General features: G+C 40.7%; 1 protein-coding gene across 2 annotated transcripts in view; it reads right to left on the bottom strand.

Moving 5' to 3' along the window:
- Nucleotides 1-17,052, bottom strand: part of DCDC1 (doublecortin domain containing 1) — a 1,503,674-nt gene that overhangs the window by 213,860 nt on the left and 1,272,762 nt on the right. For both annotated transcript variants that reach the window (XM_085648291.1, XM_085648292.1), the window contains one exon: nt 6,903-7,088. In XM_085648291.1, the coding sequence (XP_085504417.1) occupies nt 6,903-7,088 (186 nt within the window). The remainder of the gene's footprint in view (nt 1-6,902; nt 7,089-17,052) is intronic.

Below are 17,052 nucleotides of genomic sequence, written 5' to 3'. Positions count from 1 at the left end.
AATGCTGGATATCGCCAACACACGTAAATTGCCATGTGAGGTGATACTATTGGATGCAGAAAAAGCGTTTGACCGTGTCTCCTGGGAGTTTTTATGGGTAACAATGAGGTGGTATGGGTTTGGTGCAGGATTTATTCAGGCAATTAAAACAATGTACAGATCATCAAACGCGCAAGTGTGTGCGTGAGGCTAGAGTCGAACCCTGTATCCATATCAAGAGGTACCCGGCAGGGTTGCCCTTGCTCTCCCTTGCTATTTGCGCTATATATTAACCCGATCTTAAACCTATTGGAACAAAGGCTAAACATATCACTACTAGGCCCTAGGCAAGAAGGGGTTAAAATATTTGCATATGCAGATGATATAGCGATAGCCTCAACGGATCCCGCCACCACATTGGTAGAGACCGAAAAACTTGCATCAATTTATGGGAGGAGTTCTGGGTACAAACTAAACCTAGCGGAGACACAGGTTATATGTACTGATCAAGCACATTTTAATGACCTAAGAGCCATGGAAGAGGCAACATATTTGGGAGTCCGCTTGAATGCATGTCTTGACTCAATGGTCATGTCTAATTGGGAGCCTCTGCTATGCAACATTGAAAAGGAATTGGATAGGATGGAAGGTCTTCACTTATCAATGTTGGGGAGATGTAATGTTCTAAAAATGAACATTTTACCAAAGGTTCTTTATTTTTTTGGGGTAGTCCCACTTGAAATTACAAGAAAGCAGATTCAGAGACTGCAGTCTATCTGCAGTAATTTTCTGTGGGCACAGGGAAAACCACGCCGAGCGTGGAAATTTATGACCCTTCCCCGTTAACGAGGAGGCTGGGCAGTTCCTAACTTCCAGTATTATTATTGGGCTTGCCAACTTCAGTATGTGGGAATTTTATTGGTTGGGGCAAATGAGGAAAATATAGAGGACACTCCTCATATTTTTCAGCTGCTACTAGGCTCTACGGCAGAGAGAACTTTCTTTAAAATCCTTGAGCCTATTTACTATAAAAAAAACTGTTTTAAGGTGTTTCAGGCCGCCCATAAGGCCTGGCTTCAGATTAAGCGACATCTGAAGATCGGCAGGATTCATTATTATACCCCTACGGATGCCACAACTTTATTGCCAGCTATTTTTTTTGGATGGCATTATGAATAGATGGAGAAGCAAAGGAATTTTGACTTTAGGAAATCTAGTAGACAGTAGTGGTACTAGGACATATACTTCATTAATGGCTAATTACGAGCTTCCCAAAGCAGACTTCTTTAAATATTCACAGATTCTGGACTATTTGAGCAAAAGAGGGGATGCCTCACGCCTAGCACAAAACAATTATCTAATAGAATTTGTGAAGGGTCGGGGAAAAATCGGTAACATGTATCAAGCACTTACGGAAATACAAAAGGATGATGTGGTGGTACAAAATGCTAAATGGAATGCCAGGCTGTCTGTAGAGGGCAATATTTTACAAGAATCTATTACATTAGCTGACAAACTTCTAATATCTTCCAACCTAAAAACACAGCAGTATGGGTTGGGGGGTAATAAATGAGGATAAATGTACCCGGTGCGGGAAGGATCAGGCAGATATAGTTCACATGTTTGCCACATGTCCAGATCTAAAAACATTGATTAATAGGAGGCAGACCTTTCTAACAGAAGTCACAGGGTGCAGATTGAGATAACCCCAACAGTTATTTTGCTGGGGATGCTAGAGGATGATATGTCTGCAGAGGGAATGTATACAATCAGATATCTAATATATATTGCTGTCGCCGTGGCAAGATTATGTATAGCCTCACTGTGGCGCCAGAAGGAACCCCCTATGTTTGAGATGTGGAGAGGAAGGCTATTTGCTATATGCAAACTAGAAACTAACCTTTATGCTATCAAAGGGCTACAGAAGCGAAGACTGGGCGCTAAAATCTGGGGGGCTTTATCTGAATTTATGGCACCTGCAATATAAGATCATATGTAGACCCCGCTTTTCGGAGGGATCCTAATCTGCCTGGTTGTTAAAGTCTCATGCTCCCTCTGTAAATGTAGTTGTAGGCTATTTGTAAATCACTATGTATTTGCTTTAGTCTATCCGTTTGATACTTGCCTGTTGGTACCTAGAATTTAATTAATGTGTAAGGGGATTAAACTCTAAGGTTGGGTCCTATACACGTATATATGTTTATTATCTCTGATTGTACAAATGTTATTTTTCTTGCATATCTTCCCATTTGACTATCTCTCGCTTGTGTTTTTTCTGCCTTATGTTTGCTATTTTTTTATGCTTTCTGTAATTGTCTACTGGCTTAATAAAAAAAATAAAAAACATCACAATTATGAATATGTAAATAGTGCAGGGCTCTTACTTTGACCCCAAGGTCATTGATTTATGGCCAGCAGGCTCACATTAAATGCTGTCCTTTCTAGGATGGTTACATAAGCTCCAATCCACTGCATGCAGCACGAGGACAACGCGAACAATCAGAATACAAGTGACTGTTGATCGCAGTAATTGTGTTTTTATGCTATATTTTAGCAAGAGGACGCATTTTGTGCTAAATATGACCAATTTGCATTTTGAGTAGTTAGGCTTAATTGTGTGTACTTTACTCACACTTTCATGCAATTACACAAAATCAACTTATGCAAGGTTTGCACACTCATAAATTGAGCACCCTCAAGATATGTTACAATATACATCTGCACTTTGCAGCTTTGATGCAATGAATTATGCTCCACTTTGCTAAGTGGCATTTTCCTTTGCCTACACGTTTAGAAACAGGGACATGTCAGAGGCTTACAGTAGCAATTTGGAACCCTCTTGCAGGAGAACAGTAAGACACTTTCTTGATTTCATCACAATGTATACCTATCATTGGTTATATTTTAAAAGCAATTCAAACAAGCATTTGTAAATCAATAGGTCTCCCATTTACGCGAGTTTGAGCTATTGGCATTGTAAATGACAATGCCTTTTATTTATGTTTTGCTTTTTAAAACATAAATAAAAAGCATTCTCATTTACAATGCCAATAGCTTAAACTGGGGTAAATGCGAGACCTATTGCATTGCAAATGCTTGTTGTTTTGTGATTGTGGGTCATGACTGTACCTGTACCCCCTGCCAGCGGGGTACTGCGGGGCGAGGTGTGATGCATCTGCCTACTATCTTATCTGAAAAAAATGCAGTTGTTCTTGAGCAGCGAGTGTAAAGTAAAGAGCTTCGAGGTTCTCTCTGGTCGTTAGTCCTGCTTGAAGGGGGATGGGCGAAGAGCGCGTGCTCTTTGTGTTGCTTACTAAGATCCTGAACTGCTGCTCGTGTACTTCGAAGAAGGTTTAGTGATTTGCTACATTTATATAGCTCCTTCTACCAGACCGGTCTGCATGTACCTTATGCACATTTAACCCATTGCACCCTGGTCTTTGTTAAATAGTTTTTTTTATTTTTTATAAAACATATATTCAAGAAACATTCCATGGGATAAAGCATACATGCAGATAGAGCGGAGTATAATGTGCTATTTATCACCATTAGCAGGAACATGTTGACCTATATGATGAAGGAGGTATAGCGCTTCTATAGTAATGACAAAAACTCTTAGGCAATATCTTTATTAACTCAGAGTTAATAAAGATATTGCCACTTTTTAACTTTTTATTAATACATATTGATTAAATGTAATGTGTTAAATATTGTTTAATTTTTTAGATTTTTTGTATAAATTTCATTTGTTTAAATAATATGAGAAGAAATTATTAAAATAGTAACAAATTTGAACATATTTTTTCCGTCTTCCTTGGTCTTCTTATTGTCGTAGATATTGTGTAATTTATTTACTTTATTATATTGCCTAGGAGTTTTTGTCATTACTATTCAAGTCCCTATCCTAGGAATTGAACTATCCATTGTTCAGGGGGTCCTTGTTTTTTCTCATTTGGTATAGCGCTTCTAGGCACCCTGACTCTAACTTTAGCCACCCCTTCATTCTACAGCAATAAAGTAGTATCCTTGAGAAACGTCTAGCGATTTTCACTCTGATATTCAGAAACCCACACTATCACTTTACATCTCATATATATTTACCATTTTACTATGAATCCCCGAATGTCTTTGCTTGTTGAATGAGCCTGAGACTTGGAAACACAAAAGCGGTACATGGCCACCCTATGCAAGGTGGGTACGTAAATTGGGTCAAAGGGGAGGTGCGCAGGCACAAGGAACGTAGCATCTGCTGGTGCAACGGGAAAGGGCCTCTGTGGGGCCCCTTCTTTCACTTGGATGTAATCAATAACAGGGTCATTAATTAATCTTCTACGATCGATGAACTATTGTGAGCTCTCATCTGAGCTGTGTCACGGGTGTCCACCCCTCACCCACCCTCCAACCAACATTGGTCAGCTGCTCAGTCTGTTTGTTTTTTTAATGGGACAGAGAAACGCCTTATATTGTTAATTTACACAGGCACATAGCAGACACAATCCAGAGCCCGGAACAAAAAACATGAAGAAAACCAAGGCGGTGCCATGAAAGAACATAATTTGGAATGCAATAGATCTCGCATTTACGCGAGTTTGAGCTATTCTCATTGTAAATGACAATGCCTTTTATTTACGTTTTGGTTTTTGAAACAAATAAAAGGTATTGTCATTTAAAATGCTAATAGCTCAAACTCTCGCAAATGCGACACCTATTGCATTGCAGATGCTTGTTTAGAGCGTTAGCAAGGATGTGGCTTAATGGCAAAAGCAGACGACTTTGAAGTTGGAGAACTAGGTTCCTGTCAGACGGGAGGCTCAAACATCCTGTGATTGCTGACAAATTACTTAATTTCCCCATGCCTAAAAATAATTATAAATTAAGGAGTCCCTCTGAAAAGTGTTGCTAAATAAACCAAGCGAAAAGCAGCCCCGGGCGGAAAGAATAAGTAGTGCTCTTAAAGTAACAGAAAAGCACTGCAAGGGTAACAATACCGTACTTAGCCGGTGCTCCTCTGCTTAATAAGGGAAGTGAGGTATCGCGAGCTGTACCAACTATTAGGCAGTAAAGAAGAGCGACGCGAGAGCCTGACCAATGGTGAGTAGCAGGAGGGAATAGAGAGATATTATTCATGACACCAGGTCTTATGTGCACTGATGCTTGACCTAAAAATTGTATGATCGTCCGGAAGGTATGACCAAAGAAGGTAATTTTAATGCTGCTGAATCTCAGTGGTTCAAAGAGCATCTTTTATAAGATACAATGACCCTCACCCACCAAGGTGTCATGCTTCATTATCGGATCATGGACAATGTAAGGAGCTCTTTTTGGAGATCTTTTTTGATCAAGGAACCCCAAAGATTTTGGTACCCCTGAATCCTTTTGTGTGTTTTTATTTCATTTTTTGATCGGGTACTTTCAAAAAAAAAATGCGGTTATAGAATCTCCTGTGGAAACGTTACACGATAGACAATAACATTTTTTATTTTTATCCCTGGTCATGATAAGATTATAATAAAAGGTAGGACCGAACATCAAACAGTCACCCAATAAGTCCAAAAGTGATCACGGTCAACGTTTCTTGCCCCACCACCCCTACAGGTCAATGTCATTCTTTGGGATCAATATCATATGCCCTGATCCAGGCTTCGGCCCCCAAAACTACTCAGCACCTAGCTAGTAGGGCACAAACTCATACGTTTACCTTCCGGAACATCACAACATTTTTTGAATTGGTGTTAATTTGGGAGGAAGTGTGACAGACCTTAACTAATCCTTTCTCCCTCTACATACACATACCCTTTGAATACCAGTGGTGAAATTGTGGCCTACAAAGAGCATATTTAGATATATTGCATTTAGCAAGATTTGTGGAAAGTGGCTTTGATTTAAAAAATCTTAGATAGAGCATCTGAGGTGAAATTGTAGTATTTTATTTGGAGGGTTAGCTCAAGTTGTTAAACCAGCCAAACATTCCTTTTTGGTTTTGATGCATTATTAGCAATTAACATAATTGTTATATTTACTCAATGATGTTAAAACAATGGCATCTGTGTTTAGAGATGAGCAGTGCTAGAGGAAGGATTGTTGTTGCATGTTTCTGCCCCCTCCCTGATACATGCAAGGCTTTGGTTTCCGCTATCCTAATGGAGGGGATGATCACCAAGATTGGGGATTTTACTTGGCTGCTGATCATCTCACTGCCTTGAGAGCAACCAGCAGTGTAGAAGCTTGTCTGAGAGCAGATAAGTTTGATGAATGGCTGCCATGATGTTACTTGAAAATAAAAAACAAATGGCCCTGGTGCTCTGAGATCTACTGTGTTGTTTTTTATTCAGGAACAGGAAATATGTATTCCAGTAGCACTGCCCTATGTATGGTGGGCCTGCCGACATACATTGGCCAACAACCCTTTTGTGGTTGAGCCACCGGTCAAAGGTTTTCAACAGTGGAGCCAACTGGAGGCTGGCGCTCTGCCCACCTATAAATGCAGTGGGCAAACTTAAGGTTGGAAGTGTAGGAACTGTGCCAATCTGCCTGAAGTTCTTCCTCTGCTCACTCTAAATGAGGCCCTCGTTGCGTCTAAGGTCAGTTTGGTGTCCTCTTCCTGGCGACACCCTAGGTGGCTAACTACCATTACCTTAATATAGAACAGGCTGTGATTGGCTAGGACAAAAGAAAACACCTAAAATCTGATTCACCTTATGAACCAAAAGGAACCACAGCCCTTTATGTTTGAACATTTAAACTTCTACATATATTCGCCCAAAATGTAAAGATACAGTTGTTGCTGTACATTGCACACATTTTTTTAACAAAGGCTGTGTTTCCTTGCGAGCACAGATAACGTAACAAAATCTTTCAAAAATCAAAAGTCATCAGCTGTAGCCAAAACTGGGTTACATAGCATTGGGTTGTCAACTACTTACCTTCATCACATTCAGGTACTTAAAAGGTCCGCACGTGCTAAGTCCTGATTCCTTGGAGGCAGAAGCACAGAAGAAAACAGCATCTGATCGTAACTTTTCCATTTTTATTGTGCCCCTCGTGGACCGAGCACAAGCCATGCAAACCTTTATTTTCTGTTTGGTAGTGTCAGATTGAAAATAATAGCCCTAGAGAAGTAGAAAATTTTTTTTTTACTCTTTTGAGAATGTATTTCTTGAAAATACCTACATGGGTATGAACACTATTGCTTTAGGTAGTAGCTATATTCATCAAAAATAACAGGTCTGATCAGCAGGTAAATCCACACCTTGTTAAGGTGACACCAACTCAACTAGGAAAAGGGAAGAAGTGCACCTTCAGAGTAAAATTGAGTTACCACAACTCAACATAGTCTGACAGGTGCTAAAAGAGGAAACAAACATAAGGAGCATAGTAAGGAATTCAAATAGTTGAGAAAAGCAGAAAGGCAATGAAAGCAATGCATTTTAGATATTAAAAAATATTATTATTCAACATAGGCTTCACAATGTAAACCTTTGGTGGGGCAAAATGTGGTGCAAATGTCTCGCCAATATCCACATTTGTTTGGAATATAAAACTTTACAACATCTCTCAATGCTGAAATGACACTTGTCACCAACAACCCCAGTGATCACATTACAACCGCCCCTTTCAAATTTACCTGCCACTCTCACTCATCTTTAAATTGTTAGGCCAACTACTGAATAATTAAATAGTTGTGCATTTAGTAAGACTATTCTCTAGCTTTAAATTTGTCTGCTATGGCCAATGCTCTAACTAGATATGTATGAAGCACAGTCATAAACTACTGAATTGCTCTAAAACTCCTAACTTTGGATCCATGTATATATGTGTAATACTGAAGGGTCAGGGTTCCCTTTTGTCACTGTACTCTGGAACCTTCTGTCAAAGGACCGTTGGAAGTGTAGAGGGGTGAAATAACTTATTAGGTTAGACTCATAAATTCAAGAATCATGACTCCGAAGAATCACAGACACCAGGTTCTAGGTTAGTGGGTTTATTACAAAGCCAAAAATAACTGGACATTCAGGCACCTCAATACGAGTTTGTAGAAATACATCAGCATTAAAACCTGCGTGCAATTCTCAATCTTTGAAGCATGGAAAGAATGACAAATTCCAAAATCAGAACAATGGCAATGAGTGCCCCCACACCAGGATTAGACTTTATATGAGGCCCGTGGGTAAAAAGCATTACACTACTACTTACGTGACATCCCTACGTAGCATTCCCTAGGCAAGTTCAGGAAAAGGTGTCAGCTCGTGAAGACGTCCTAAGAAGTGCACTCACGTTGTATGGGTCAAGTACCATCAAGCTACGGAGCTTGTTCTAAGATGCTCCTTCTCTCTCCATCGATCTCTTCTCCTCTCCTAACTCAACCCCCGGGGCACTGTCCCTAATTCCAGCACCAAAATGATAAGACACGCCAAATTTACATCATCTGATTGTCTCATGCTGCTGGGCAGATTTTCATAGGTGATTTTCCATTTAGTTTCAATACTCCTAGCTCCTGGCTCGATGACCTTGGTTCCCAGGCCTTCTCCGGTGAGAAATAACACCGCCCCACATTATCAGCACTCCTTGTACAAATATATCCTCTCCTCATTGAGCCTAATTCCTAAAACAAAAGCATTATTCTAACTAACAAAGATTAATTTCTCCACCTGCAACAAAAGTGTGAGAAAGAAAAAGTGCACATGAAATTCAACTACCAAGTCAAATATGAGAGCTTCCAGAGAAAATGCATTTCAGGCCTGCAGAAATCAGCCAACATAAGGAAATAACACGAAGGTTTTATGAAGCCACTTATGAATAACCATTTTATCAAGCATTCCTAAATCACCACATTCCATAAACACATCAAATACATGAATAATTGTAATCAACCTACACAAATTCTTCACTTTCAAATTCCGGTTAACATGCCTATGCGCGGACATTATTATGGTGCATATTTTAATCAATGCATTCCATTTCAATAATTGAACTTCATTAGTTAGTTATAAACACAACTGCCATGTTAATTTCTTCACACTGCACAAAATATTTCTATCTTTTAACCTTTACATGTTATTACATTTCATATCCTAATGACCAAATGTTAACACAACAAAAATAAATGTGGTGCAAACTACTCGTGATTATGATGCACCCCTACAAATGAAAGAGCACAATCGCGCTCTAACAATACTATTTAAATATTTCTGATTTATCTCAACAAAATATGTTGTTTTAAATAAAATCTACAGCTTGTTCCTGGTCAATCTACAGCCAAGCTATGTTCTTCTAAAGCAAAACCATCAGATGCATGTTTTCCTAATGCCTTGTTTGTCCCTCCTCCAAAAGGGAGGGCCTCTTTCCACCATTAATTACACAAATAGTGTGCACTCTGTCCTCTGGTGTTTTATCCAGCTCAATCGCAATTCACGCAAATGACAGCAGCCCCATTTCCCCAGAAACTCCATTGTCAGGTACATATGGATTGAACCCACTCAATAGAGTGAAAGCGAAGGTCTTTTACCTTGTGAACAATGATGTCAATAGACAAAGACCACAATTTCCAAGTGAGAAGTTGTAACAATAATAGCGAACAAAATCTTTAAGATCATCCATTGCTATTTCTGAGGTTCTGAATAGCTGTTGTGCTCAAGCAGGTGGCTACTTTATCAGAGCTTTCATGTGATGGGTATAGTACTTCAATTCACAAAATTGCAGTTTTATAAACTGTTGTACCTACATTGTTTGCTCTATGGACTATTTGCAAGCCTCCCTGATCAGCGGACGCTGTGGTCTCTACTCCCATGGCAAATAACTGCATACCACCGGCTAAGGCTCCACTGACAGAAACCAAATGGCTCTCCCAATTCTGAATGTGGAGGGCTGACTATAAGGTTGGCTTATGGGGCATCTCAAATTTTTTGCAGATGCCCTTCATTGGACAACCTCAAAGATCCTCTTCTTCTTTTTGGATAAAAAGCCTTTCATAGATCTCCTATTTTTTTATCCCTCCTCAATACTAGCTAATGATTTGTCTCTCAACCTTTACTGTGGGTTTCATCAAAGAGCAGCATATAGGCCTTCTTCAGAATTTCGAGTAAATGAGGATTCATTGGATTTTCCTGTACAATTTGATGACAGGTTTCTTCTGTAGTTATGATTCAAGTCGTTTTCACTTTGGGATCAACTTATTAAGAAACATATGCTGATTATCCTGCCATTTGCTGGAATTACTTATTTCATCCGTTCACAGCTAAAGCTGATATTCTTGAATAATGATTTGCTTCTATGTACCATAGTGACGTTGTGCTGATAATCTATTTCTAGAGCAGGTTCTTTTTCTCCATTTCCACCTTCTGTGACCTCATTGAGTGGAGGCACGATCAACAGGTCTTTGTCAAAAATTATTCTGAGATTTTGGGATGTTGGTTCTCCCATGGGTCATTGTATCAGAGTCTGGGGACAAATAAGTAGAAGGGGTTAATTTGTTTGAGAACACAGGAAGCCTTTGGTATTTTTAACTGTTAAGGAAAGACCTTTCCCATTCTTGCAGGGCTCGGTGGAAAGTTAAGCAGGGAAATGATACTGTTGATATTGTCGGCATGTAGAGAATGTGCAACCTTGCAGAGTTGATAAAAAAGGTTGACAACAAGGTCCGTGTAGAACATCTTTTGATTTTGTAGTGTTTTCAGGTGGCATTGGCTATCTTTCCTGAGTTACCCTGAAGGGTTTGTTCACAAAATCCATCAGGAGTCATTTTTCTTAAAAATTGCTATTGATTTTTCTCCTATCACAGGCCATCTGCTATTCCTTACTTCTTAAATCAATCTTTATATATGTTCCAATTTTTCATCAAGAGGGTCCATCCATGAAAGGTGGCTATGCTACAAAATAGGAATGAAAAGCGCCACATCAATACACATGACATAGCATAAAATATAGGGATCCTAGTTTTTCCCTCTAGCAAAACTACACTTTCTGATAGTCCTTTTGAATGTCTGGGAGGCTGCTCTCCTTTATTGCATTCTTGTGCACATGTGTGACCAGCAACATCTTACTTTTAGTCTTTGGACTGGTCGAAGATTCATTCATTGTACAATTTGCAACTATTCTAAAATCAAATCTGGTCTGAAAGCACACAGACCAACAGCTATAACTATCCCAGAGGATCTCTGAGATAGAAACACAGGTTACACTCTTCAATGATATGCCCAAACACACAGGGTAGGAAAATATTCAAGAAGCAAAACGAACGTGTGGTAAATCAGTTACTGTTCTGATAAATGTTTGAATTCTTTTACTGTAGGATTAAAAAAGTAATTAATGCAATGAACTGTTAGAAACTGAGGTTCCTGGTTGGAAGTGTTTACACCATGTCCAAGCAGGAGCCACAATTCTAGTCAGGGTAAGTCATATACATAACCTAAATTAACCTGTGCTCGCCCTCTGGTAGCTTGACAAAAAGCAGTCAGGCTTAACCTATGAGGCAATGTGTAAAGTATTTTTGCAACACCTAAATTAGAGTAACACAGTGAAAACACCACAAAAAGACTCATTACCAGTTCTGAAAAATAGAGAATATTTATCTAAGTAAAACAAGACCAAAACTAAGAGAATCCAATCCGTAGAAGTCAAGATATGAATTTTATTGATCATATCCAAAAATAGTGCTTAGAAGTCAATAGCGCTAAAAGGTTACTTGAGGTCACGCTAGCCCGGGGGTGAATCCAAAATTCAGGTGGACACGATGGAGGGCAGGCAGGCTAGGCAGGCTATGGGATTAAGACATGTCCCGCTGAAGAAATACCTTGGATGTAGCAAGTGTCGACGTCGAGAGCCTGATAGGTCCGGCATCATCGTCGAGTTCTGTTGAACTGCTGACGCGGTGTCATCGTTTTCGAGCAGTTTCAGCAGTTGGATCACTGCTGTCGTTGAGCCATGTTAGTGCTGGAAATGCTGCCGTCAAGCAGACACTCTGTTAGTGTTAAAGGGCTATGCATTAGCGCAGATTGGCGCAAAGTCGCATAAGCATTGACATCGATGTAGAAAAAGCTGCAATAACCCGCTTCTGAAGCCCTGGACTGGAGGGGGCACCTCAGGCAATGGTCGTACTCACAGATGGCAGAGTCCAGCAGCACCAGCAGAGTTGCAAGAAGTCTTTTCGGGTCCCTGAGACCTCAAAGAATAGGAGGAGGCAAGCCAACAAGCCCTTGGAGCAACTTTGATACAAGGATTTTAGGGAACAGGTCCAGTCCTTCTCACTCTCAGGCAAGAAGCAGCAGGTAGCAGGCCAACACAGAAGAGTAGGTACCAAAGTGGCAGTCCCTCCTACAGCACAGCAATTACCAGTCAGCATGCCAACACAGAAATGCAGGTATCAAGGTGGCAGTCCCTTCTACAGCACAGCAGCTCTTCTTCCAGGCAGAATGTCCTCAGTTCCAGCAAAGTTCAGATTTTGTGGTGTCGGGGTCCAGTCCTTATGTCCAGAAGTGCCTTTGAAGTGGGGGAGAAATCAAAGAGGCCTTTGAAGATCACCAAGTTCCTGCCTTTCCTTCCCTGGCTCTAGACTCACTACAGGGTGGTAGGCAGCACTTTGTGTGGGGATTAGAGTCAGCTCCTCCCTCTCAATCTACCTTAGGAAGGCTTATCAGCCTGGTAATGGGCCATCAGATTGCAAATGTCACACTTCACCTCCCTTTGTGTGAATGTCAAGATGGGATGCACAAAGCCCAGCTGTCACCCAACCCAGATGTGTATTCAGAGACAGGCAAAGGCACAGAATGGTGAAAGTAAAGAAAGTGGCAATTTTAGATTAACAATTTAAAATCCGAGTTCATCATAAATTGTGATTTTAAATTGTGAATACAGATACACCAAACTCCAAATCACTATCAATCTGTGCTGCAGGCCCACTAGTAGCATTTATTTTGCAGGCCATGGGCACATGTAGTGCACTTCACTAGGGAAGGATAAGTAAATTAAATAAGCTAAGTGTGGAAAAGACAATTTTACCACATTTTAGAGAGAGAGCATATGCATATTATAACTGGTTAGCAGTGGTAAAATGCCCAGAGTCCTAAAGCCAACAAAAGAAAATTCACCAAAAAGGGGAGGAGGAAGGCAAAATGTTTGGGGTAAATCCTGCAGAAAGGGCCAGGTTCAACATGAACCAACAGTGTGGTGTCACTGTAGAAACAGGATGAATTACTGATCTTTATACTTCTAGTACCCCAAGAGCAATACTATCTGTTATCAGGAACATAACCCTATGTCACAGCAGTGCACATTTTACTCATCGCCGCACGAAGGGTGTTCCCAGCTAGATTATTTAATGATGAGTGCGATAGATGCACGGTGGTTTAGAAGAGCTACTCATAAGGCACGGGCATATCTGAATCAGTGGAGGTGCGGGTACAGAGACCCACTAATTCGAACATACTACCGCCCCGACTGGGCCCATTTGTCTTTAAAGACAAACAAATTTGAGAGAAAATACGGGAACAAACAGAGCAGTGTTACCATGATAACCTGGGTACAGTGGAATCAGCGATGTGCTCTGGGAGGCATATAAGACGGTGATTTGTGGCTATGTATGGGCCTTGGCAGGGGGGGAAAGAAAGGAACAAGGACTGCAGTATGACACCCTAGAGAAGGATATTAGTTGATTAGAAATTACCACAAGGGAATCTGGGTCTCCAAATGCACAAATTAGGCATCAAATACAGATCCTACAACGAGTAATGCATAACTGAGGAAAAAGCCAGGGCGCATGCTAGGGCGACCCAGAGAAGACTATACAAGGTGGGTGACAAAGCAAACTAATTGCTGTTATGACTTGAGAAGTGGGACAGGGCACGGATCTGGGTGCTAGAGATAAGGTCTTCTCAGGGAGAAACCTTTACAACGGGAGAAGAGATAGCCACAGTATTTGCAGACTATTATGAGAATTTATAAACCTCCGCATCAAGTAGAATAGGGTTGGACTGCACTGACTTCCTCCGGGAGGCTCTTTTTTCCACATTAACAACAGAGTACAGGGTGGCGTTAGATAAAGATCTAACTGTGGAAGAGATAGTAGGAGAAGTTAGAGATCGTCAGCTACAGAGGGGAGTGTTTGAGGGTGGGTTAGCAATTCTAGACAGAAGGAAATACTACTGGACAACACAGTAAGGCACTGTCAAAGCCTAGGTGTTTGTAGGACAGGAGGAACTGGCCTATAGAGTGGATCATCATGCAATAGGATGGGGGGTTACACCGCTGCTCTATATGGAAGAAAATTAGAAAGACGTCTTCCTGCACACACAAACAGTGCTATGCATAGTGAGAGAAGCGACTAAATTCCTGGCCTAGGAAGTGAGACTGCCCGAAAAGACTCCCTTGTGGGGCCGTGATGTTCTGAGAGAGGTTGGAGATCTGAAGGGTTTTCTGACATGGGGGTACTTGAGATAGACCACCTACGGGATGTCAGGAGAGGACAAATGATGGTGGAGTTTGCGGACTTACAGGTAGAATACAAGATGCCTGAATCTGAAAGGTTGCGATATTTGCTATTGAAATATGCATTGCGAACACACATTCCGGTGGGGAACAACTACCTGAATATACGCCACTTGACGTTAGGGTATTGCTATACCCAAGATAAGGCCATATTCCTGATATATAAAACAAATAACGAATAACACCCCAGACCCCTCAGGATATTACGAGAAACATGGGAGGCTGAGGTAGGCACACTAGAGGATGACGATTGGACGGATGCAATCCCGAGTCCCTGGGAGGTGGCCATAAGGGCACTGTTCTGCCTCATGCAACTCCGTTTGCTACACAGATCATATACCTCAAGGGCGCTGCTACACAGACAGGGTTGCATTGATAATGCACACTGCACAAGGGGCTGTGGGGAGGTTGGCACTTTCTTTCATATATTGTGGACCTGCCCTAGAATTCAGCAATACTGGAGGGGTATTGTGTAAGTCATGTCCACTGTGGCGGGTCAGGAAGTTGGTTTGGAAGCCCGGTGGCATATTCTATGCATGACAGGGGAGGACCGGTGTCCAAAATACACTCGAATATGGTTAATGGTGGAGGATATCGTGGCAAAAAGAAATATTGCAAGAATATGGGGGACGGTTCAACCTCCCAGGGTGGCAGAGAGGCAGACGGACCTTCACTGGTGCTGTGCAGTAGAAAAAATTGTGTACCAAGGATGGGGATGCCCGAGGAAGTAGGGCAAGATATGGGGCAGGTGGATGGACTACAGAGGGACCTGAAACGTTCACCTGGTGTAGGATAATATGAAGAGGAGGGTTGGGTAGAGTCTCAAAATAGCAATGGAATATTGGGGGATGGAACATATTAAATATATTCTGTATTGAAATGATTATATTGTTCACGAGCAATGTAACTGATCCTCCCACTATTACTTGCTGAATGGTTTCGTACATCAAAGTTTGTTGTCAAATAACTGTTTGATAAAAAGACTTTAAAAAACACACTATCTGTTCTATTCTACTCTCACCAGTGAAGACCTACTATCAACAAGTGCTGTGTATAAAAAAAATTAAAAGCACATATTTGATATGAAAATGTGTGCATAGCTGGTATGTATTACCACAGAGAGGCATTCCACATTAACAAAGCATTATCTATATTAATGCTAGCAGCAGTGCCTGATGAAGGGAGGAGATGACTGCTGGTAATCTTGTATATGGTGGGCACTAACATAATCTTGTCAGTTACGGTTGCTATTACAGCACTAATAATATTAGTAGCATGTGATTATTTCCATTGAAGCAAAGTCGCTCCTATTACAGAACAGTTTGGAGGCCCCCGGTCTAAGAGGAACCGCTTGAAGAGCACGAGCCGCCTGTGAACCGCTCTGTTTGTGGTTCACCACGCCATCACCAGCCGCCCTAACCTTGCTTTTCAGACAGGCAGGCGGATGGTTAGCAAAGGTTTACAAATGCATACTGGGATCAGTTTCCTATTACAGCAGAAAGGAAAAGTTGTTCCTGCCTGGCATGTTCTTCACTATACAGCCAATAACTCCTTTAAAAAATCTTTTTGTCTTAACTATCGAAATAGTCAATAGAATGTTGTAAAACAAAGCCACAATTAAAAAGTGAGGTGCAAACTTGATGAGCTGCTTAAGCAACAGCTATGGGCATTCACGGGGCTGCCCAGCACGATGGACCTGGACGATAACAAGAACAAAACACCATGTCAAAGCCATGTGTATAGTTCATTCGGAAACACATTTAATGACGAACAACAGAGAACAAAAGAGAATACTGAGAGAAAGCTTGCATCACACGGGCAATATCCTGCATTAAAAGCCAGCAAAACACAGCCTTCACTTTCAGAGAACATGTAGAGAACATTGATATCTTTGAAGGTTTGAAGTCAGGAAGCAAATGAACAGTTTTTTCCCTAATCTGTTAAAATATGCAGGTTAATGTTTAAATGACAGTAAACAGTGGCACATAATTAGCAAAGCAACTGTATATTTAATAATTGATCGGTAAATAAGTGATAGCGGCGTGATCATTCTAGTGATGGGCAGTAAACATATTTCTTGAAGCTCAGATGGCAAAAAGATACAGCATTTCAGCTATTGGCAAAAATATCGATTAGCCCACATAGCTATTGTGTGATAAAGGTTGAGTTTCGAGCAATATCACTTCATTAGCCTATCATCTCCTGATGATCTAAGAGCCAAAAGGAGAGAATTATCCTCTGGCCATAGCAAGATGAGATAAACTGCACTCATGCATCATAATATTCCTTTAATTTAAATGGTTATCATGTATAGAAGTTCCTAGCCTTACGTTGAACAATTCCCAGGAAACTGCTTATCCACCCATCATAGGAACAACAGCTGCGAAGAGATATAACAGAGAAAAAGGCACGTAGAAAGAGAAAAAACTATGAAAGATGAGAAAAAAAGAAGTGTAAAGTAAAATGAAACAGAGTATTCAAAACAAATATAACTTATACGTAGCCGTAGCTGCTAAGAACCTGTATTTTTCAAGGCAGTACTTGCTTTTCGCATTTTTTTCAAGTGAATTTCATTAAAATAGTATGTAACTTCAA

The sequence above is a fragment of the Triturus cristatus genome, chromosome 3_2 (assembly GCF_964204655.1).
Source record: "Triturus cristatus chromosome 3_2, aTriCri1.1, whole genome shotgun sequence".
Lineage (NCBI taxonomy): Eukaryota > Metazoa > Chordata > Amphibia > Caudata > Salamandridae > Triturus > Triturus cristatus.
Note: the sequence above shows the minus strand (reverse complement) of the source record. Positions and strands in the feature narration are given on the sequence as shown.